The 23,543-nt window shown below is 49.9% G+C and overlaps 1 protein-coding gene across 22 annotated transcripts in view; it reads left to right on the top strand.

Moving 5' to 3' along the window:
- CC2D2B (coiled-coil and C2 domain containing 2B) overlaps nt 1-23,543 on the top strand; it is a 194,415-nt gene that overhangs the window by 148,204 nt on the left and 22,668 nt on the right. For 20 of the 22 annotated variants that reach the window (XM_075612732.1, XM_075612733.1, XM_075612736.1 and 17 more), the window contains 3 exons: nt 7,239-7,335; nt 20,145-20,243; nt 20,784-20,960. In XM_075612732.1, coding sequence (XP_075468847.1) covers nt 7,239-7,335; nt 20,145-20,243; nt 20,784-20,960 — 373 coding nt within the window. The remainder of the gene's footprint in view (nt 1-7,238; nt 7,336-20,144; nt 20,244-20,783; nt 20,961-23,543) is intronic. The other 2 variants (XM_075612745.1, XM_075612741.1) reach the window with 1 other exon arrangement.

Genomic DNA, 23,543 nt, shown 5'->3' with positions numbered 1-23,543 from the left:
ATACAAGATAAAACGGTACACGGTTATTCAAAGCTTACACAGTATTTTCAGTGGGTCAGAACAGCCCTTTATATACAGGAGGGAAAGGCTTCAAAAAGGCATAAGAGTAGATATATGGGTAAAGAAAGGAAGGGAGGGAGGGAGCCTATGGTTGACGGAAAGGTGCGGGGGTTGTACTTCGAAGTAGAAATCTATAGTTAGGAATCACAGTAGTACTAATGGATCGGGACTATTTGTTTGTCTAGAACAGGGGTGCCCAATTCCAGTCCTCAAGGGCCACCAACAGGTCAGGTTTTAGGGATATCCCTGCTTCAGCACAGGTGGCTCAGTCAACAACTGATCCTTAAAACCTGACATGTTGGTGGCTCTGCAGGACTGGAATTGACTGCCCTTGGTCAAGAATATAAAAACCAGGGAGCACAGTTTTTTTAAAATGATATGCTGTCTCGATCACATGTGAAATTAAATTAGTTTGCCCTGGCAAATCAGAAAAAACATCATGGAATTGTGTAATTATTGCTAACAAGTCCCCTTTTTGTTCATAGGACAACTGTTTACCCATTGGGATTTTATCGTCACTCACGATGTTCTCCCGTGGAGGCTGAGGACCCAAGTCTGTTTCCTCCTCCACCGGGTGGATGAATAGAGACCGCTGCATCTTCCAGGGTTTCAGCAAGTTCACATGGTAAATTTGTTTACCCTTCCTGGACCCTGGTTGAGCAATCTCGTAATCCACATCACCCGTACGGCAGAGTACTTCGAATGGGCCCTGCCATTTGGCTAGGAGTTTGCTCTCACAGCTGGGTAACAACAACATCACCTGGTCTCCTGGGTGAAACACTCTCATACGAGCATTTTGATTGTAATGTCTCTCCTGACTGTCCTGGGCTGATCTAAGATTCTCCCTAGCAAAATGCCCGACCACATCTAGGCGCTTCCTAAGGTCCAATACATATTGCAGGGTATTTTTAGAAGGGGACCGCTGTTCCTCCCAGGACTCCTTTAGGAGGTCTAGGATACCTCGGGGTTGGCAGCCATACAGCAGTTCAAATGGAGAAAATCCCGCGGAGGCCTGGAGGACCTTCCCGCACTGCAAACAGCAGAAAAGGGAGAAGTTCATCCCAGGCTCTCTTCTCTGAATCTACAAATTTCCTCAGCATCCCTTTTAGAGTTCGGTTAAATCTTTCCACCAATCCTTCAGTCTGTGGATGGTAGACCGATGTCCGAACCGACTTGACCTCTAGTAATTTTAAGACATCCTGCATCAGTTTAGCCATAAAATCTGTACCTTGGTCTGTCAACATAACCTGGGGAAGTCCAACCTGTGAGAACAGCTCCAACAACTTGTTGGCTACTTGCTTCGCCGTTGCTGTTCTCAGGGGGAACGCCTCAGGATATCTTGTCGCATAATCAACTATTACAAGGATAAACCTGTGTCCTTTCGCAGAAGGTTCTAGAGGTCCTACCAAGTCTACCCCAATCCTCTCAAAGGCAACTGACACCAAGGGTAGAGGAACCAACGGGGCTGGTTTTTGTCCTTTTGGACTAGTTAGCTGGCTCTCCGGACATGCTGCACATAGCTTAGCAATATCACTATGCATCCCAGGCCAATAGAATCGGGATGAAATACGGTCCAATGTTTTATCCCTGCCCAGGTGACCACCCCAAGGGGGACAGTATGAGCTACAGTGAACACAGATTTAACAAACGCCTTGGGAACCAATATCTGTCTGGTGACCTCCCCTGTTTGTGTCTGCCTATTCACCCCATACAGGATATAATTTGATAATTCAAAATAGGGGAATACTATCACCCCCTGTGCATTCAATATCTGCTCATCAATTTTTACCACCTTATCATACTGTCTAGCAAGGACTGGGTCTTCCCTTTGCCTCTGGCGAAAATCAGGGAGGTATAGGTATGGTAAATCTCCAGGGCCCATATCCCCCTCCCTCTGGCCACCACCAGCCATCACTTGTGACTTCTGGCTACTAGAATAGTCACCTTGAGACCCAGATTTCTGCAACCAGTCCTGTTTGTCAGAGCGTCTTTGCTTCCGAGCCTTTGGAACCCGGTGTCTACTGGGAAAAAGGTCTGCCGAGAAGGGAAACAGTTTGCCAGGGTTCTCCTGAGCCATAGAATAAGGCTCCTCGTGAGAGACTGGAGCCATTAGGTCCGAAAAGAACGGCCAGTCCCAGCCGAGCACAACGGGGGCAGGGAGCCAAGGAGCGACTCCTACTTCGAGGTAGGCCTCCTGACCTTTTACCTGTAGCCGGATTTTGGCAGTCGGATACCGTTTTACATCGCGTGTATACATTCTATACTCCATGGAGAGTCAAAAGAACACACGTTAGGCGGTAACAGTTCCTGGAAGACCAGCGTTTTCCCAGAGCCCGAATCTACAAGGGCTTGGACGGTTTTCCCCCCAACCTGGGCTGGAAGTAGCCAGGGCTTGTAATTTTTTCCAGTGAAGGCGAGGCGACGGTCCTGCTGAAGGAACAATCCATCTGTGGAGTCCACATGCCGGTGGACTTGTTCTCCGCAGGCGGAACATGGAGAGGGTTCCCTCGCAGGAGGGGGCCGTGGATAGCGCTCCGCTGGACCGGATACTGGAGACCAGGCATCTGGTGGGTCCTGTGGGTGACGTCCTCGGAAGTTCCTCTCATTAGGCGACAAGCCGACATCAGGAAGGGGATGAGGGTCTCGGCGGAGCCCGGCGTTTTGACTTCTTCCTTGTTGGAAGGACTGCTCCTTTCGTGGCACTTGGCAGTTGCGCATGGAGGGGCCATGGTTTCCCCGTTGTTCTAATCTCTCTCTTTTTCTCCGCAAGTGCTGGTGAAGTTGCATCCGTCGGGTCCAGGGCACTCGCCTGATCCTCGGCCCCAAGGAAGTTCTCAACGAGTCGGACTGCCAAAGCTAGGGTTTCAGCAGCATGGCGTTTTACCCACGAGCGTGCGGAAGGCGTTATTATCTGTAGGAATTGTTCCAAAACCACTTGCTCAAGAATTATCTCCTTAGTACGCTCCTCGGGTTGTATCCAGCGAGTACACAAGTACAATAACCGCTGAGCGAGGACCCGGGGTCTCATCTTAGCGGTGTACTTCAGGTTCCGGAACTGCTGCCGGTAGGTCTCTGGGGTCAGACCTAAGCGATCCAGTATGGCGGCTTTTACTTGTTGGTAGTCCATTACCTGATCTGCTTGGAGGCCCTGATATGAGGCCTGGGCTTCTCCTTTGAGGAGCGGAGCCAAAGCAGTGGGGCCAAAGCAGTTGCCCAGCGATCTGCAGCCCAGCCCTGAGCTTCGGCAACCCTTTCAAATGTCAGTAGAAAAGCCTCTGGATCCTCATTCGGAGCCATTTTCCTCAGGAGGACCGGGGGTTTGTTCGCAAGTTCTGTACTGGCAGATCCCTGGAATTGGGTCAGCAGCTTGGCCATCCGCTCATCCTGTGCTGCCTGCTGCTGGGTTAGGAGCTGGGTTTGCTGCTGCAATAGTAGTTGGGCCTGCTCCTGCATTAACAGTCCCTGCTGTCTGGTCTGCTCGCACAGAAACTCTTTTAAAAATTCTTCAATTCTTCAATTTTTCTCATTTTTTTGTGTGTGTGTGTGTGTGTGTGGCCCTTCAAATGCAGGGGCCTCTCAAAATCCCACTACTGACATCCTATGTTGCAGGGTACATGCAACCACACATGCGGGTTCTCTTGATAAGGCTTCATTATTGAGCCTTAAAAACATAGAGCACACAAAACAAAATAGCTTCTCTTCAGCATACAAAACAAAATAGCTTCTCTTCAGCATAGAAAACAAGGCAGCTTCTCTTCAGCATGCAGGACACAGACAGTTCATCACACATGTACTTTGAAAAACAGACCTTATAGCAGTAAGGACCTTCAGTATTTCAGTCCTGTTGCCTGTTCAGCTAACTTGCATGTGTGTACATCCTGGGGGTTTTAAAACAACTTGATTATACAGCTGGGATCAGACTAATTAAGCAGCCCTTCTCAACTGAAACTTAACCTCGTCACTGCTGCACTGCAAGCCTAAACATAGGTTTGCCAGGTATATGGCTGGTGACGTTCATTCAACCTGTCACAAGGCCGCACTACTAGACAATTAAAAACAAGGATACTAGAACATCTACGTAACATCAGAATAGGTCTAGAAACACATAATGTCTCCTTACATTTCAAACTATGTCATCAGTCTAATCAATTGGGTTTGCTCTTTAAAGGTATAGACTCCGTCTCCAGAAATTGGAGAGGGGGTAATAGGGAGAAAGATTTATCTAAGAGAGAAACCCTATGGATTTACAGACTCAAAACCTTAAAACCATTGGGTTTAAATGTAGATTTTGAATTTAGGCCCTTCTTAGATTTACGTTTCCTGGGATTTAAATTTAATTTAATTCAAAACGGAGTGAAATTTTAATGTATTTATAATTAGTAACCTTTTTTTTGGAGAAGTTAGGTTTTTTAGCCTCCCTCCGAAGTAATACAATTTTACCCATTGGTTTTATTTATATTTTGTTATTTTACCCATTGGTTTCAATCATATTTTGTTATTTCACAACATCAATTTAAATGGTATTCAATAATGTGTGTCTAATACCTGTCTCTTTTATCCTTTAGTGGTACATATGATTCTATTATGGTCTAGGTAGTTTTACCACTATAAGATATATTTTTGTTATAGAATTTATTTTAATTGTTAGGATTTTATGATTATTTGTATTAAAAATTGTTGATTTTAGTATGTTTAGTTTTCTAGGTATGCATATATAGCTATTGCATGACATGATGTTAATTAATTAGTAGCTAGCAGGTTCACACCCTTGACATTTACTCTGATTGGACAATCCAAGATCAGTATGCCTATAAGTACTAGCTTAGGGCACAGAAGTTTATTCACAACCCGAGGAAGCCGAACGTGTCAATAGGCGAAACTAGTAGGGTTTTTGTCCTTCTGAAGACTCCGTAGCGGATTCTGTAGCTGGCAAGGAAGCACTGTCCCCTGTGAACCACCGCACCTGCTGCGCGCGCAGATGCGGAAATGCAGACGGCCGCAACTTCACAGCGCTGATCGGAGGATCAAGGCGGATAGCAGGGACTAACATCATCACCTTTCCTGTTCCAGAGCTGTTCGGAAGTCTGAGAGTGGCGAGAGTGTGCCTTTTACAGCACTCATTGCGATTTTATCTTTGGGAGAATGTGAGTGTGCCTTTCCCCAATTTAAATCCATCTGTTTTGTGCATTAAACTGTATTATGCTATGTATTCTCCATGTGTCTTTTAAGAAAGATATTCACGTGATCAGACCATCCTTCTGCAGATGAATTATGCTGTGACTATGCATCTATCCATCATCTGAGATCGATTAATGTTAAAGCTGCTGGCCTGAATAGCAGAGATCGTGGTTCCTGTTGGGCCTGACACTAGTACCCAGAGGTGGATTTCCCATTAGGCCCGATAAGCCCAGGCCTAAGGCGGTACAATTTGGGGGTGGTATACAGAGGCCCGCTCTCTTCCCCACTGATTGCTGTGGAGAGTGTGGGGCCTCTGTAAAGGTCTATTACATTTTCCTTCGTGCCACCCTCTTCCTACTGCAGCATCGGGACGCTGCAACGTCACATGGTGACGTGTTGCCATGACATGGCGACGCTGCAGGAAGAGGCGTCCCAGGTGAAGTGCCTATGGGCGGCAACATTTTAAATCCACCACTGTTAGTACCCCCTTCAGCGGCAGATTTCAAGATCCGCGGCTCCTAGGCACTTACATGTGACGGCCGCCCCCTTCCGAATTGCAGCGTCAAATGACGCCATGGACGTCACTAATGTGTAATCGCACGGCGTCACGTTGCATGGTAACGTGACTGTGACTGCTCGTCTCAAATCAGGAGGCGGACCCGCAGGGCTGAGGTAGGGATGCAAATAAACCGAACACAACCCAGGGACAGAGTCCTGTAAGAGTATCCATAGTCGGTATGGAAGCAGGGGTCAGGGCTGGTGGCAGAGTAGCAAAGTCCAGGGGACAGGCAGGAGTCAGGGCTAGCGACAGAGGTATAAATTCGAGGAGGCAAGCGGAGGGTCAGGGCAGGTGGAAGGCAGCGAGGTCGGGGTCACGGTCCGGGGTCAGTAACAGGAATTAAAAACAGGCAAGAGGGTAAGGCGTAACTGCAAAGACCGACAGGAGCTGCAAACACACAGCACTTTGTTCGCGACTTCCTATGGTAACTGCAGCCTTAGAACGCAGGCTTCCAGTACCCAAAATGGCCACAGAGAGCAGATAGGGCAGGAGAGACAGAAAACCTGGACCGTAGTACAAACCCGGCACGGATCAAGCGGAGTCCTTACAGTGACGTCATGATGTAATTTGATGGCGCGACGTCACGTTGCCATGGCAATGAGAAGTTGTGCGATGTCATGTGGTGACGTCTGCAGCGTCATTTGATGCTGCAATTCGGAAGGAGAAGAAGGGCGGCAGCAAGGACGTGGTCCCCACAGGTAAGTGCCCACCCATCAGGCCCGATAGGCCTGAGAGCACGGCATGTGTATATGAGGGCGGACATTTTTGCCGCCCCAAATTTTGCCGCCCGGGCCTAATGGAATATGTGCCACTGACGCCCTTCATCACAAGGGGCATTAGCCTTGTCAGTATAGGTCTTATGGAAATCTTTTAGGAGGTTTGGGGTGCGAGTCATTTAAATATAGTTTGCATATCTCATTAGCATATCTCCCAGGTATCTAAGGTGTGTATACATATGTTATTTGGAGGGAGGTTTGAGGGAATAAATATATATAGTGCTTGGGACTCTACTAAAATAATTCTGTCTGTTTGTCACATCCTGTAGGTGAGACCGGCATAACGCGAGTCATGTTAAGCTGAAGGCAGTACTAACGTAACATGGCGTTATGCCTATTCTAATGTGATAATTAGCGGACGCTGTTTTTGCATATAATTAGCTTAGAATATACAGTAGGGCCCCGCTTTTCGACAAGGGCTCAGAACAGAACCCGCTGTATTAGCGGGGCCCTACTGTACCTGTTAAACTCAGGGAGAATAACATCCATTATCTATTTAGGTTACGTTACATTATATGCCCAGATATAACAGAGCTGCCTGGATCTGCCCCATTGTCTGAGTGTTTCTTTTTGCTTTCTGTTCTTCAGCTGTGATTTAATTAGGATTGATGTTATTGTAGATATCCTTATATACAGAATTAATGTGTTTGCAATTTTTATTGTAGGTCTCCTAAAGGGGACTATAGTTTTCCCGGCTTGTCTAAAGTTCAAGACAAGATCTACATTAAGCTTTACGACGAAGCAATGATAGAAAAACATGAAGTAAGTAGATCAGCCGCCACGACAAATGTAATCTTATTTTCCACATTTACATTTAGTTTTATAGGAAGCCCCAGAATAAAATCCACAATTTAAATGTACATTTTTAGCTAATTTCATGTATCCACTAAGACAATTCATGTCATGGTACATAAACATAGCTGCAAATAGATCAATAACACGTAACAGGTCTATTTAACCAAACATCATGGTCTCCACCTTTCAACTATATTCCTCATCCTTAAAGTAAAGATTCCATTTATTCATGTTTGAAAATAATAAAATAAAAAGGTTTTCTGTGGGGACTATACATTCTGCCCAGCGCTGTCTGTTGTATTCACTGTAAAGCCATTTAGCTATACGCAGTCAGAACGGTACGTCTCCGGCACACACACAGGACTGGGCAGAAATTCTGTCTGTAGAACCAGGCACAAAACAAGTTATGGTGAGTAAGAAGTGACAGAAACCCTCCCCCGTACAGTGTACAGCAAATAAACATACCACTTGTGAGCACGTTCACGCGCCTGAGGCTGCGGCCCCAGTCACTTCACGCGCGCTTGGGTCGGAGCGTCTGGCGGCGCGTGCACTTTGTCAAGCCGCGACCTGTGGTCTGTGAGAGGAAAGACGAGATCGCGACGGAGGGGGAGGTGAAGCGAGGGCGCAGCCATGATGTCACGTGGCTGGTTCGCCCTCATTGGCTGAAACGCCGCCGTGACGTGGCCAAAAGCAAAGACAAAATCCTTGCCTTTACATAATATGGTCGCGCATCGCGATCTCTACGTGCGCACGCAGGCAGGTACTGGGCCCCGTCCCATTGAGGGGCGGATCATGTTCCCCCAGCGCATGCCATAGCGGGCGCTGCAGCTGACACTGGGTACCTTGCCTTAGAAAGGCCTGAAACCCTGCTTTTGACCATCATCTCTTAGCATACAATGCTTCCCTGCACTTCCACACAGTAATACTGCAGGCATTAGCTTATGCTAAAAGGAACAAGAAGTAAACTGTGACACACTGCAAGTGCTCATTTGCATGTCATTACCAAGAATCCCTGGCTGCAGTGGAAGCATTGTATGCTAAGAGATAATGGGCAAAGGCCGTGTTGCAGACCTGTCTGAGACATGTGATTGTGCCCACAAGTGATATTTTTATTTTCTCTGTATCTGTAAAATGAAAGGATACTTTGCTCTTTAAGAGGGACTCGTGGCTCATTGATATTGCACAAATGAGACTACTGTAGTTAAAATAAAAAAATTATTGACACATTGTCGTGTCTGTGGGAAACTTGGCCACCATTAGTCATATCATATCATCAGTCCTATATTTATGCGCCTTAGTGTATTTTCTTTTTCTACATAAAATGTGTCCTGATAAAGGATGGTCCCTAGGAGGCCCGAAAAAAAGTAATTTGTATTGTTCAGGAGTGGGAGCAGCTGGATCAATGCATTATCGATTATGCAATCAGACAGTGGCGTTCTCGTCTTCGGGTGTGCGTTACTTTGAATTCAAAATGTATAGCAATCAGGGCTAGAGCTGAGACAACTGGCCCAGACCCGGCAGTTGCAGGGGTCCGGCCAGCCAGCTCTGGAAGTTGAACCCGGAAGTCGTATCCGTATTGTATGTGGGAGGGGAAATTGTGTGGGGAGGAGATTTGTGGTTACTGTGGTGGGGGAGGGTTGTTTGGGTATTATGGGGAGGTATTTTGGGGGAGAATTATGTGGGTATTGCGGGGGTGGGAATTGTGTGGGTATTGAGGGGGGAATTGTGTGGGTATTGCGGGGGGGAATTGTGTGGGTATTGCGGGGGTGGGAATTGTGTGGGTATTGCGGGGGTGGGAATTGTGTGGGTATTGCGGGGGTGGGAATTGTGTGGGTATTGCGGGGGTGGGAATTGTGTGGGTATTGCGGGGGAGGAATTGTGTGGGTATTGCGGGGGTGGGAATTGTGTGGGTATTGCGGGGGTGGGAATTGTGTGGGTATTGCGGGGGTGGGAATTGTGTGGGTATTGCGGGGGTGGGAATTGTGTGGGTATTGCGGGGGTGGGAATTGTGTGGGTATTGCGGGGGAGGAATTGTGTGGGTATTGCGGGGGTGGGAATTATGTGGGTATTGAGGGGGGAATTGTGTGGGTATTGCGGGGGAGGAATTGTGTGGGTATTGAGGGGGCTAGTGTGTGGGTATTCGGGGGTGGAGATTGTGTATATGTGGGGGTGGAATTGTGTGTGTGTGGGGGGGGATTGTGTGTGTGTCTGGCCAGTGGGGGGCTGGGGAGTTGCGTCGATGGTTGATCATGAGGAGAGGATGGATTGAGGGAGTGGAATTGAGTGAGAGGAGGAGGGCAGTAAGTGTATCTGTTGGAATACATGTTGGTATACCAATCACAGCCCTCAGCACATTGATGGACATGCCCCCAACCAATGGTTGAGGGACAGGAAGGAGAAAGGTCACGAGACCTGGAAGGACAGAGTCAGTCGGGCTAGAGAGACCAAGGTGAGCGGATGTGACCGGGGAGAAACAACATTCCTGTCACGGTGACTTATGACAGGCTGCAATTTACACCAAATAACTGGGTTGAACTGGTACGAGACTTAGATATGATAAAATATAATTTATTCCTTGATAAAGGTGAACACACGAGATATACAAATAACAGGCAAAATATGGACACTTACTTAAAGGTTAGGACAAGAAAGCCATCAGGATACAGGATGGGCCATTTCTTCCATAATTCAGTTGACATCACAGCAATACATGCAGCTCATGAAGACACATGAAAAGACAATTGAGTAAGGGGGGGCTCTGGTTTATATACCATTTCCACCCTTCTCTTACACTCAAGGCGTCGAGCTGTCTAGCACAAATCTCTTTGAAGCTCTTTGAAGCAGATTTTTGACTTCCATTGTTAGTGTTAAGTATCACACTTAACAACCACTCAGTTCCTTGGTTCCTGGGCCTAGCATAAACAATTAGGCAATTAGCCTTTGATCACCGGGCTATGTTAATTCTTTGCAGGATGTTCTTCCTGCCTATTAGCATAACAGACGGAGTCTGCAGTTTCCAGAACAGACCGAAACCACATATACATTTTAATACATACACATATTAAAATACCCGGTTCTGGTAGGTCCAGCGGGTCCAAACTTTGCAGACCTTAATGCCGGAACTGGGACACCATATGGTCCAAGTTTCAGCCCGCTAGGACCTGGGGAACCGGAGTTGCACAAATATCTCATAAACCGTTTCATATTTTATTATAAAAATCTCCGCTAAAAAGAAATCTCAGCGTTTCACTAAATCCCCATTGAAAACAACGGGCTCCGCCGCCGTGGGTTTCAATGGAGCAACTCCGCCGTTGTAGTCAATGGAGTTTCCTGCCATAGACTTTCAATGGGGAACCGCCGCCATTGAAGTCTATGGGAAAATCCACAAATCTTTACCTTCGTCCATACTCCGTCTGGTTGGTCTGAGAGGGCTGGGAAGGGGCATGCATTAGAGCCGGAACCTTGGCTACATGCCACCCAAATCCCATTCCTCTGGGCATTCCAGTACCGGAGCTATGGACTTACACTTTTCAACATTTTACACTTAGTCATTTTTCCACCACGCGGCTTTTCCCCCATTGGAATCAATGGCAAAGGTCCCGAACTTTCAAGGGGGTCCATACTCCGTCGGGTTGGTCCAAGAGGGTCAAGGATGGTTCTGCAGCCATGCCGGAGCAGTGCCTACAGGTACCCCAAACCCTGGCCCTCTGGACCCTCCGGAACTGGAGATATGGACTCATGATTTTCAGCTTTTCACACTTAGTCGAAATCCTGAGCTGTTTCTGCCGCCGCCATTGGAACCTATGGCGCGACCCGCTCTCTCGGCACGACCTGTCTCGGGGGTCCAGGATTCGGGGACCCGGTGGTGGTCGAGTGGGGGGAGGCCTAGGAACTAGGGGCAAAAAGAATTTTATTTCTAGGTGCTCTAGAACTGTAGATTCCCACGCCACTTATGATTGAACTTGACTAAAGTGATTTAACTCTTTTAAAGGACATTGTATCCGCTTTGCGGTTTGGACGGCAGCCAACTCGTTCCTGGAAAACGCCGTTGAGGAATCTCCATTGAAGTCAATGAACCCATTGACTTACAATGGGAAACCGCCGCTCCTCCTCTCGGAGGCCACCTGCTGGTCTTCACGGGAAACAGGCCCAAAACAGCAAGATCCGCCATTGAAATGTATTGAGCTCTAATGGCAGCCTATAGGACTCTGCAAAATGGTGCCTGAAAAGGCGGGAAAATTACACAAAGGGCTATAATCACTAAAGAAATATTAACCCTTGCCCTCCCAGATGGATCCCAGCATGTAGGTGATGCAAACACTGGCATAACATGATACATTTACACAGGGGAATAAACATTTGGATATGGAAGCAAGGCAAAACACATTACTGGACCTCAGTCCAGTTAACCCCTTGCTTCCCTGAAGAGAGTAGAGGGTGGCCAAATGGGGTTGTAATCCCTTTAATCCCAGGCCAAATCCTCCCTATCGTCACAATTCCCTCCCCAGAACGAGGCAATAACTAAGCCTAACCACAGCGCGGGGATTCCTACAAGGACCGCCACACAGACAGCCATGCTTGTCACCCCTGAGGAGAGGGACAGATTTACTGGCTGTACGGAAAGACTTCTTGGCCGCTCCCCCCTGATCTGGACTGCCCCGAACCTCTAAAGGAAACGAGAGGCGCGAGTAACCTGAGGCAAAGAAGCGACCTACACAAGTATAATCCCCCACAAGGAGTCCTGAATACAAGCAGCTGGCTCCCTTAGCTACAACACCGACCTGCAACGTTTGCTCATCATGAATTGGTGCTACCCGGGACATCACAGTGACACTATCTGGACAATTGCACAAGTGCTGGGAAGAAGGAAGTGTTTGTTGTACCTATGGTGTTTATTAATTAACTGTGTTACGGTGAAAGGTCAGTGACCTTTAACCCAGTTAGACAAGGGAGATAGTCGGGTTCTCCGTTATTAAAAGAAAGGTTAATCCCAATGCATGTGTCTGGCGAGCTGTTTGATTTATACTGAACTGTTACAATCAGGGAGTCTTGGGGAGGCGGGCTCAGGCTCTCTCTCACTCGCTCTCTCATAAAATGATAATTAAGATAAATTGTTTAAAGAAAAGAACACACACACACACATATACACACATATATATATGTAACCCTCCTATGGTACCCCACCCGACATGAGATTGGGGGGGTACACTCCTTCTGGTCACTCTGAGTGGTCTGGGTGCTGTGACCTGCTGGCAAACAGGAGGGCTGAGGGCTCCGCAGTGTTGTGGGGAGAACCAGGACAGGGACAGGAGGTGATGTGGGACAGGTTACCTTGCTCTCTCTGGGTGGTGCAGTGCCTCCAGCCAGCAGGGATCCCCTGGGGTCTCCAGAGGAGAGACCCCCACTGACACTCCATTCTCCATACACAGGAACAGGGACACACACACAGCAGCTTCTTTTCTGTGGATCTTTATTCAGCATAGGTGTGCAGACAGCATACAGCATGATATCACAGGCATGGTGTAATCTCTGCCTCTCTGCTCACGGCAGCTGGAATTCCCCCCCCCTCCTTACCCAGGTGGGGCAAGAGGGGGAGACCTCTTCTTGTCTTCCTACCTCTCTCAGCTCTCTCTCTCTCTCTAGACTCCTGATCACTAACTGAATTTGGGAATATGTCTCAATTTGAATATCCTCAGGGAGTGTTTCTAGCTTTGAATCATTACAACTCAAAGCTGGATACCGATTGGCTCACACACACATTAGGGGGTGTTCCAACCCATATCCACCCTTTGGATTACCACATTCAAATGTTGCTTAGGCCCGCCTCTGAATATTGCTACAATACGTCAGAGCTGAAACTCACAAACAGGCCAACTGAAGGAATTAACCTTTCCACTGCCTGTTCTAACAGGACTGACAGAGGAAAGGCCCAGAATTAGCAATAGCTGCCGAAGGCCAGGCTATATACTCCCTCTGGTAAAACTCCAACCGTCCCGGCTTGGACTGCAGCAGGTATAACCCTTACCTTGCTGAGCAACACCTGTAAATTACATGAGCTGAAATGCAATAACTCCTATGCACTCCAGCTTGACAGAACTGACATACTCACTACTGCATGGACACAGATACATGGCAATACAGTGACTAACTAAACAGAACCATTTCTACTACAGCAGTAATAGAACACATTAATAGTAATGAGCAGGCTTCCTGATCATTCTCCCAGTATCATTAGGTAGATATGGGAACCCATAATCCATCTTTTCACAATCCCCCCCAATGCACAGACCCTTCCAATTGCATAACAGACATAACATCATATTGTCCATAGGGAGCCACGGGGCTTCCAGGTGAAGAGGGCCTGGGGGTCAAGGGTCGCACTTTGGGACTGGTGTTGGATGGGGAATGCTGGGCAGAAGGGGCAGATGACTCAGGGACTGGGGCCTCCGGTGACAAGGGGCCAGCACCAAAGTCTCTAGGGGCACGTTCAGGGCACTCTCCCCGGGAGTAGCAATGGCACAGTCCTTGGTCAAGTTCAATTTGACCCTCCCTATGCTCTTACAGCAGCGGGCTTCAGCCAGCGCCTGGGCCTGAAGGGCCTCCCGGGACTTCTTCCGCTCCCTGCATGTCAGGAGGAAAGGATCAACCGGAAGGGTAATACTCACCGGAGCGGCCTGGATCTCTCTGGAGCTCACCCGGCCGGGCGACTCAGCGGCCATGTTAGCTCCCAGTGGTGGAGTAGCAATGGTAGTCGATGCAGTCATCAGGGGTGGTGCCGGCCGGCACATCTCCTGCTGACGCTGCAGATACAGCTCCGCAGCTTTCTGGGCTTGATCCCAGCGGGGATCTGTAGACAGGATACGCAGCTCACCGCCATGAGTAGCAGGGCAGTTCCCAGCTGCATTGAGTACGTGGGAGGCATCGGCCGATACCTCTGTGGTGTAGCACCCACGCTGGCAGCGTGGATCAGATGGAAGGCACCAGCAACAGTTACTGGAACTGACAGCTCCATAGCATACTCGGGTACGGTGGAGGTAATGGTAGAGACCTCAATGATGTCATCAGCCTCTGTGCTGCTGACAGGCTTCTCAGCACACAGGCCCAGTCTCTCATAGTGGAGCAAGCAAGGCAGCCTGGCAGACACAACCACCAGTGTTTGAAGTGGAAGTGCATCTGGCCCCTCACTTCCTGTTGCTCCATGGAACACACTTAGCTCCTCCCCCTGGTAGATAGGATAGTCCAATCCAGAACAAGCAAATGGGGGAGGTGTTTGAACAGTTCCCGCACTTTCTTGCAAGCTGAAGATCAGCACAAGCTTGCAAAATGCAGAAATCCTTGCAGAACAGCACATGGCTTCCCTGGTAAGGCGGGAAACGCCATTTTGAGCACAAAGAGAGTCCATGCGGCCCCCAGAAGAGCTGGAGCCGCCATTTTGAGAGCACAAAATACATGACATCCCTGTAGGAGCAGGAAACGCCAGATTGAACATAGTCCAGCACAGTGGGGTCTCCGTTTGCATTCAGGAGCCACAAATACATTTCTGTCCCTGTAATCTTTGAGTATCACGCACCCTGGGGTAGCATCAGGGAACGCCTCGCACAGGGACGGCAGTAACTCTTACTGCTGGGTGCACAGGGACCTACAGACATTCTCTTGTAGTCCCTGCCCCCTTACCTCTCTCATCGTCGTGGGGTGCAGAAGGGTGGCCACACTTCCCTGGGGACGCCTCAGGTCAGTCGCCCCAACTGCAGTGCCATTAAGGGACCGCCAGCTCCCTGGTGAAGCCTCAGGGACCTGCCTCCCTTTTCTTCTTAGATGGGGTGCACAGGGGTCATAGGCGTAATCCCCAGAGTTCCCTGTCCCCCTCACTCTCCGCTGTGGGTACAGGAGGGTGGCCACACTTCCCTGGGGACGCCTCAGGTCAGTCGCCCCTGCTGCAGTGCCATTAATAGGCAGCCAGCTCCCTGGTGAAGCCTCAGGAACCGGCCCCTATTTTCTTCTTGGTAATGTAGATGGGTGCACAAAGGTCCCTATGCAATCATAGAGCAGCCTCTGTCCCCTTGAAGTGCATGTAAAGACGTACGCTCCCTGGTGCATAGCCACCAGGAATAGTCCCACAGCAAGGTCTTCTTCATTAGGGTAACCCCCTCCCTGGGGGAGCTTCAAGGAGGGGTTCCCTCACGGCAGAGTCTATGGCTGCTGTTCTGTGCTGCATACAAAGTCTTTGAAACTGCTGCATGGTCTCCTCTGTCGTTGAAAACCTGTCCCGTTGAAAAACCTGTCCTGTCCTGGGGAGCAGTCCTCATATCTCTCAGCAGCGCCTCCAATTGTAACCCTCCTATGGTACCCCACCCGACATGAGATTGGGGGGGTACACTCCTTCTGGTCACTCTGAGTGGTCTGGGTGCTGTGACCTGCTGGCAAACAGGAGGGCTGAGGGCTCCGCAGTGTTGTGGGGAGAACCAGTACAGGGACAGGAGGTGATGTGGGACAGGTTACCTTGCTCTCTCTGGGTGGTGCAGTGCCTCCAGCCAGCAGGGATCCCCTGGGGTCTCCAGAGGAGAGACCCCCACTGACACTCCATTCTCCATACACAGGAACAGGGACACACACACAGCAGCTTCTTTTCTGTGGATCTTTATTCAGCATAGGTGTGCAGACAGCATACAGCATGATATCACAGGCATGGTGTAATCTCTGCCTCTCTGCTCATGGCAGCTGGAATTCCCTCCCCCTCCTTACCCAGGTGGGGCAAGAGGGGGAGACCTCTTCTTGTCTTCCTACCTCTCTCAGCTCTCTCTCTCTCTAGACCAGCGGTGCGCAAACTGTGGGGCGCGACCCCCAGGGGGGGCGCGACACTGCCGACGGGGGGCGCGGGGTTTACAGAGACCCCGCGCGCTTCCCGAAGGCACTTAAATTAAGTGCCGGGGGAGCTGCAGGGCCTCTGTAAACCTAACTTACCTTGGCTCCGGCGGCTTCCTCCCTGTGTTGCCATGGCAACGCGGCGTCAAAATGACGCTGCGAGGTCATGTGACGTCACGTTGCTATGGCAACGTGACGTCATTACGCCGGAGCGCGGGTAAGTTGGGGTTGGGAGGGGGGCGCGGGAGTGAGGGGACAGCCGGCAGGGGGGCGCAGGGAAAAAAGTTTGCGCCCCCCTGCTCTAGACTCCTGATCACTAACTGAATTTGGGAATATGTCTCAATTTGAATATCCTCAGGGAGTGTTTCTAGCTTTGAATCATTACAACTCAAAGCTGGATACCGATTGGCTCACACACACATTAGGGGGTGTTCCAACCCATATCCACCCTTTGGATTAACACATTCAAATGTTGCTTAGGCCCGCCTCTGAATATTGCTACAATACTTCAGAGCTGAAACTCACAAACAGGCCAACTGAAGGAATTAACCTTTCCACTGCCTGTTCTAACAGGACTGACAGAGGAAAGGCCCAGAATTAGCAATAGCTGCCGAAGGCCAGGCTATATATATATACACAGTATATTCTGTTTTATTTACTAACATACACAGCACAACTTATTTATTAATATGCCTTGTGCAGTCACTACATTCATTATATGTCACAAAATAGAATGAAGTATTTTTCCTATTAATTACAAAACATGACTTGGCTAAATGCGTGAACGCTAAAAGCCCCTCGGAGTAAATAGCCTCCATTATATTAGACTCCATGAAGCCAGAGGGCCCCCCACCAGCTCCTCTCCTGAGCTCCTATGAAGCAGTGACCTCTGGTGGGCTCCCAAGCAGGACAGGGTACAGTGAGTATACACCCTGTCTGCTGAGAGCTCCATGTGGTGCTGGCTGTGGAGACTGGAGAGCAAGGTAGGGACAATCGCTCCACTACCCCCATTGTCCCTCCTGTCACCCCCATGCCCCCCAACAGCCCCCATCTCCTACTTGTCCCCCACTGCTCCATCTCCCCATGTCAACCCCTCTTCCACCATCCTCCGGTCAAACCTTCCCCTCTCCATGTCACACCCTCTCCCCCCCCCATGTGTCACACCCTCCCCATGTGTAGCACCCTCTCCCCCCCTCCATGTGTTACTTTCAGAGCGGCCAACAGGGGGTGTCTGCCGGTGTCGGCATCCCGGGCCCCGTGAGTCAGAGGGCCCGGCCACCCAGGCCACCTGCGCGGCCGTGCCCGTGATATTATTATTATTAAAAAAAACATGCCGGCGATCTCCGTGCGCATGCGCAGAGCCGAGGTCCCGGCGCGAATGGACAGGGAAGCAGGGTCCAGCCTGCTGCCTATGGGCCCGCTCCCAACGTGGGATGGAGGGGAAGCACCGTTGCGAGCCCGCGCGCACCAACCCAGCTTCCCCCAAGCGTGCCAACCCAGGTTCCCCCGCACGCCCGCCAACACAGCTTCCCCCGCAGCAGCCGCGGAATTAGCCCACCAGTCTCACCCCCCCCCCAGCCGCCTAACTCCCGCGCCCCCCGAGCCTACCTCGCGTCTGGCGGGCAAGGAAGCAGGAAGCAGCACCCACCCGGTCAAGGTCAGTCACCCACCCAGGCAACCAGTCACTTACCCACCCACTCACCCACCCACCCACCCTGTCACTCATTCAGTCATAGTAACCCACCCAGTCATCCACCTAGTCACTCAGTCACCCACCCAGTCACTCAGTCACCCAGTCACTCAGTCAAAGTCACCCACCCACCCAGTCACCCACCCACCCACCCAGTCACCCACCCACCCACTGAGTCACCCACCCAGTCACTCAGTCACCCACCCAGTCATTCAGTCATTCACCCAGTCACCCACCCAGTCACCCACCCACCCAGTCACTCAGTCACCCACCCAGTCATTCAGTCATTCACCCAGTCACCCACCCATCCACTCAGTCACTCACCCTCCCAGTTATGCACCCACCCAATCACTCACTCACCCAGTCACCCACCCACTCAGGCAGTCACCCAGGCAGTCAGTCACCCACAACCCAGGCAGTCAGTCACCCACCCAGGGAGCAAGTCACCCACCCACACAGGCAGTGAGTCAGCCATCCAGGCAGTTAGTCACCCAGGCAGTCAGTCAACCACCCACCCAGTCATTCAGTCACTCACCCAGTCACCCACCCACTCAGTCACTCAGTCACCCAACCACCAAGTCGCCCATCCAGTCACACACCCACTCAGTCACTCACCCACCCAGTCATGCACTCACCCAGTCACCCACTCAGTCACCCAGGCAGTCAGTCACCCACAACCCAGACAGTCACTCACCCAGGCAGTCAGTCACCCACACAGGCAGTCAGTCAGCCACCCAGGCAGTTAGTCACCCAGGCAGTCAGTCAACCACCCACCTAGGCAGTCAGTCAGTCACCCACCCAGGCAGTCAGTCAGTCACCCACCCAGGCAGTCAGTCAAGTCACTCAGTCATCCAACCAAGTCACCCACCCACCCACCCTGTCACTCACCCACCCACCCTGTCACTCACCCACCATCACTCATTCACCCACCCAGTCACCCACCAACTCAGTCAGTCACGCACCCAGTCACCCACCCACCCAGTCACCCACCCAGGCAGTCAGTCACCCACCCAGGAAGTCAGTAACCTACCCAGTCAGTCACCCACCCAGGAAGTCACCTACCCAGTCAGTCACCCAGACAGGCAGTCACCTACCCAGTCAGTCACCCAGACAGGCAGTCACCTACCCAGTCAGTCAACCACCCAGGCAGGCAGTCAGTCACCCACCCAGTCAGTCACTCACCCAGTCAGTCACCCACCCTGAAAATATAAAAAGAAACAGATCGCATTGTAATGTATTTTTTCCGTATTACAATAAGAAGAAACCAGTTACTGTAAGTAAAAGTTGAGCGCTAAAAAATATTTTTTCGTGGTAGGTGCGCTATGGGTTCGGGGTGGGGGGAGGGGGGACCCTGCTCCTTTCATTTGTCCTGGGCCCCATGATTTCTGTTGGCGGCCCTGGTCAGTTTCTCCACATGTCACCCTCTATTCCGCCCCTCCCCATTTGTCACTCCCTCTGACCCCCCCCCCCCACACTTGTACTCTGTGTCAGGTTATGTCCTGTGTCAGTGTATAGTGCCGTCAGGTTTTGTACTGTGTCAGTGTGTAGTGCCGCTGGCTACATATTCTCCCAGTGTATATTACTGTCAGGTGTTTCTCCGCACTATACACTGACTGACACAGAGTATAACCTGACGGCACTGCACACTGACACAAAGCATTACCTGACGGCACTGCACACTGACACAAAGCATTACCTGACGGCACTGCACACTGACACAAAGCATTACCTGACGGCACTGCACACTGACACAAAGCATTACCTGAGGGCATTGCACACTGACACAAAGCATTACCTGACGGCACTGCACACTGACACAAAGCATTACCTGAGGGCACTGCACACTGACACAAAGCATTACCTGACGGCACTGCACACTGACACAAAGCATTACCTGAGGGCACTGCACACTGACACAAAGCATTACCTGACGGCACTGCACACTGACACAAAGCATTACCTGACGGCACTATACACAGTCACAGGCAGGTTATGCTCTGTGTCAGTGTATACAGGTATTCATTTGAATGTTTTTCTTCTTGTGGCCCTTTGTCAATGAGACAGGATCATTTTGGATCCAACTCCCAGTCAGGTTGGTCGCCCTGCTGTATGGTGTTATTACAGTCTGCTTGACAATAAGTTTGCTCATACCCACTTTTTTATTGGGAAAGTAAATAATGTGATAGTTGCAACAAATGTACATTATAGCAATTTCTTTTCCTAGGATACCTGTCACAGGGGCTGTGGTACACACTCATTCGTCAGAAACAATTGGCTGGGCTGCATTGAATTCCCTTTCACATCTCTCCTGCATCACACAAAGGTATGTGAGTTTTAATGTATTTGGTATGGCTGGCACATACTGTGATTATAACTACTTTAGAAATGATGTAACATAGAATATACTGTACCTGCAGTCCTGTCTATCATAATTATACTTTAGTTTGTTGTAAACCTTAAGGCAGGGGTGCGCAAACTTCTTGCCTTGCGCCCCCCTGCTTGTGTCCTCCTTACCTGATCTGAAGCGTCAAATGACGCCGCGAGGTCATGTGACGGCACGGCACGCCGAAGCCGGCTGAATAATGATAAGTGAAGTTGCAGAGGCATCGCGCGGTCCCCCGGCATCTAATTTAAATGCCTTGGGGAAGAGCTTGGGGCCTCTGCAGCTGCCGCCCCCCCTCCCCCCAAGAAATCTCGCACCCCTCAGTTTAAGCACCCCTGCCTTAAGGTGTTTCATATTTATGGAAACAAGTGACCTAGCAAAGTAGCAGACGTTGACTAGAATCTAATGCTGACATGGAGTTCAGTGAACACAGTAAAGAAATACTTGCAACAGAATCAATTGCTACTTTTATGCTGGCAGATCAGTGGTACATTTCCGGTAAACATGCCTCCCGCTCTACTTGGATATACTCGGTGTAATATAAATGGCTTCGTTAACGAAGAGATGAAGGACCAAGATCAAACTGAACAAAGCTTTTTAAACATATTTGCAACAATAGAACCAGACATATCACATGTTGGACATGAATTTCAAAAGGTTTGTATATATATATATATATATATATATATAATGTAATTATGTATCACATATCAGGGGCAGGGTGTTAAATTATGAACACTGACTGAGGGTTATGGAAACTGACATGGGGTATTGACGTGGAGGATCACGTATCTTACTTTTACTGCCAGTTACTCACATGCCTAATATTCAGGGTTGCCACCTTCTATTGAAGGCTAACCCGGAGACTTTTTGCAATAACATTTTTTACATTTATTTATATATTTATTTCTCTTACCTGCGGCATCTGCCGCCATCTCCCGGCATGACCTCCCCCTGCAAATCCTGTCAACATGGCTGAGAGACGTCAAATGACGGCGCGTTGCCATGATAACGGGACGCTACGTGACATCACGGCGTCACGCGGTGTGAAGTTGCCATTACAACAGCATGCCTTGTGACACGGAGGCATCATGCGATGCCCTTTTGTCATGGCAATGGAATGCTGTGCTGCGCCATGACATCACATAGCGTCCCGTTGTCAGGGCAATGGTATAAGGGATCTAAAAAAAGAAAAAGTGCGCAGCTAATATGTGGTATAACACACAATCGTGAATAGAATGTGCAATAAACAATATTGTTGACCTTATAAGTGCACTAGTAGAGCGTCTGCAGCCTTTCTTGGGGGGGTGGCTCGATACCCCTAGAACTAGAGAAACGAAAAAAGAACAAGGCGCACAACGCACATAGTGAAGCACAGTATAAAAAGTAAATTTTACTAATGAATAATAAGTTCTGCATACATCAGAGTATATAAAATCAGGCAATGGATAAGTGGGGTTACCACACAGGAGGACAGCTGGAGTCGTCACTCTTCACCCAATGTAGAGGGAGGAACAGCAGACCAGCGATCATCAGACCAGGTAGAAGGGCCCTCTGGATCCGTGGAGTGCACTCACTCCGTTTCTGGACGGTGAAATGGTCAGTCCACAGTGTGAGTTTCCACACACGAGTCCCAAGACCAAGTACAGCAGTCTCCGTTGGTGTCTCCGCTGCCTAACGCCGACAGCACGCCGCTGCGCCACGTGGGACGCCCGCTGATGACGTCACCGGCTTCACTACCAGTGCAGAGCCCAGAGCAGTGTCCGCAATGGCGCAATGGTGCACGGCGCCGCACAGCACACAGGGAGGCACAGAGTGTGAAAAACGGGGACAACTGTCACAGGGGACAGGGAGGGAATATATATCCCTGAAGAAGTAACTGTGTGTTACGAAACGCGTTGGACTGTGTTTCAGCTTATTTTTAATCCATTTATTATACATTGCATCTTTGTTTTATCCCTCCCTGTCCCCTGTGACAGTTGTCCCCGTTTTTCACACTCTGTGCCTCCCTGTGTGCTGTGCGGCGCCGTGTGCCATTGCGGACACTGCTCTGGGCTCTGCACTGGTAGTGAAGCCGGTGACGTCATCAGCGGGCGTCCCACGTGGCGCAGTGGCGTGCTGTCGGCGTTAGGCAGCGGAGACACCAACGGAGACTGCTGTACTTGGTCTTGGGACTCGTGTGTGGAAATTCACACTGTGGACTGACCATTTCACCGTCCAGAAACGGAGTGAGTGCACTCCACGGATCCAGAGGGCCCTTCTACCTCGTCTGATGATCGCTGGTCTGCTGTTCCTCCCTCTACATTGGATGAAGAGTGACGACTCCAGCTGATCTCCTGTGTGGTAACCCCACTTATCCATTGCCTGATTTTATATACTCTGATGTACGCAGAACTTATTCATTAGTAAAATTTACTTTTTATACTGTACTTCACTATGTGCGTTGTGCACCTTGTTCTTTTTTCGTATAAGGGATCTGTCTGGATACCTAAGATGGCTGCCAACAGGAAGTGGCCTCTCACCCTCACTGAAGCTACCGTGGCCATGTTCCTTCCTGGAAATTCCTGCCCCTCACTTCCTGACAGGAAGTCAGACTCTCTCTGGCCCTCTTTGCCAGCAGCTGCTTCTGGCCTTTGAATAGCAGGCAGTTGCTCCCTGACTTTGCTTGTGCAAAGTACTCTGTACATTGTTCTGCTTCAGCTCTGTCTTTACCTCTGTAATTACCTGCTTGTGCTTGACCTCTGCACTGGACCTGACCACCCCTGTCTGCCGCAAGCCTCGACCCCGGAATTGGACCTGACTATCCCTGCTTGCCTCCTGCCTTGACCCTGGAATTGGCCATGACTACCCCTGCATCCCAGGCCTCAGATCGCACTTCTGCCCTGCGGGTTCGTATCGTGTCTTGCAGTTAGCAACGTTACACGTTGCACAAGCCATGCAAGGGACCCCGCAGAGGTAGCGAACACCATGACCCATCAGAGCCAGCTCCTAGGAGCCCATGCCACTTGCCTGGCTACGATGGATCAAAGACTGGACTCAATTTCCTCTACACTTCAAATCGTGTGCAGTCACCTCAGTCCTTCCAGGGTAGCTCCGTCTCAGTTTGCGCCTTCTGATGGTCAAGTCACACCAGTACTTGTGGTCTTAAAGAAACCCCGGATCCCTACTCCTGGCCGCTATGGAAGCCTTCCCTCAGGTTGCAGAGGATTCCTGAGCCAGTGCCAGGTTCAGTTTGACATG

Source organism: Ascaphus truei, chromosome 8 (assembly GCF_040206685.1).
Source record: "Ascaphus truei isolate aAscTru1 chromosome 8, aAscTru1.hap1, whole genome shotgun sequence".
Taxonomy (NCBI): domain Eukaryota; kingdom Metazoa; phylum Chordata; class Amphibia; order Anura; family Ascaphidae; genus Ascaphus; species Ascaphus truei.
This window is presented reverse-complemented; position numbering and strand designations above follow the sequence as displayed.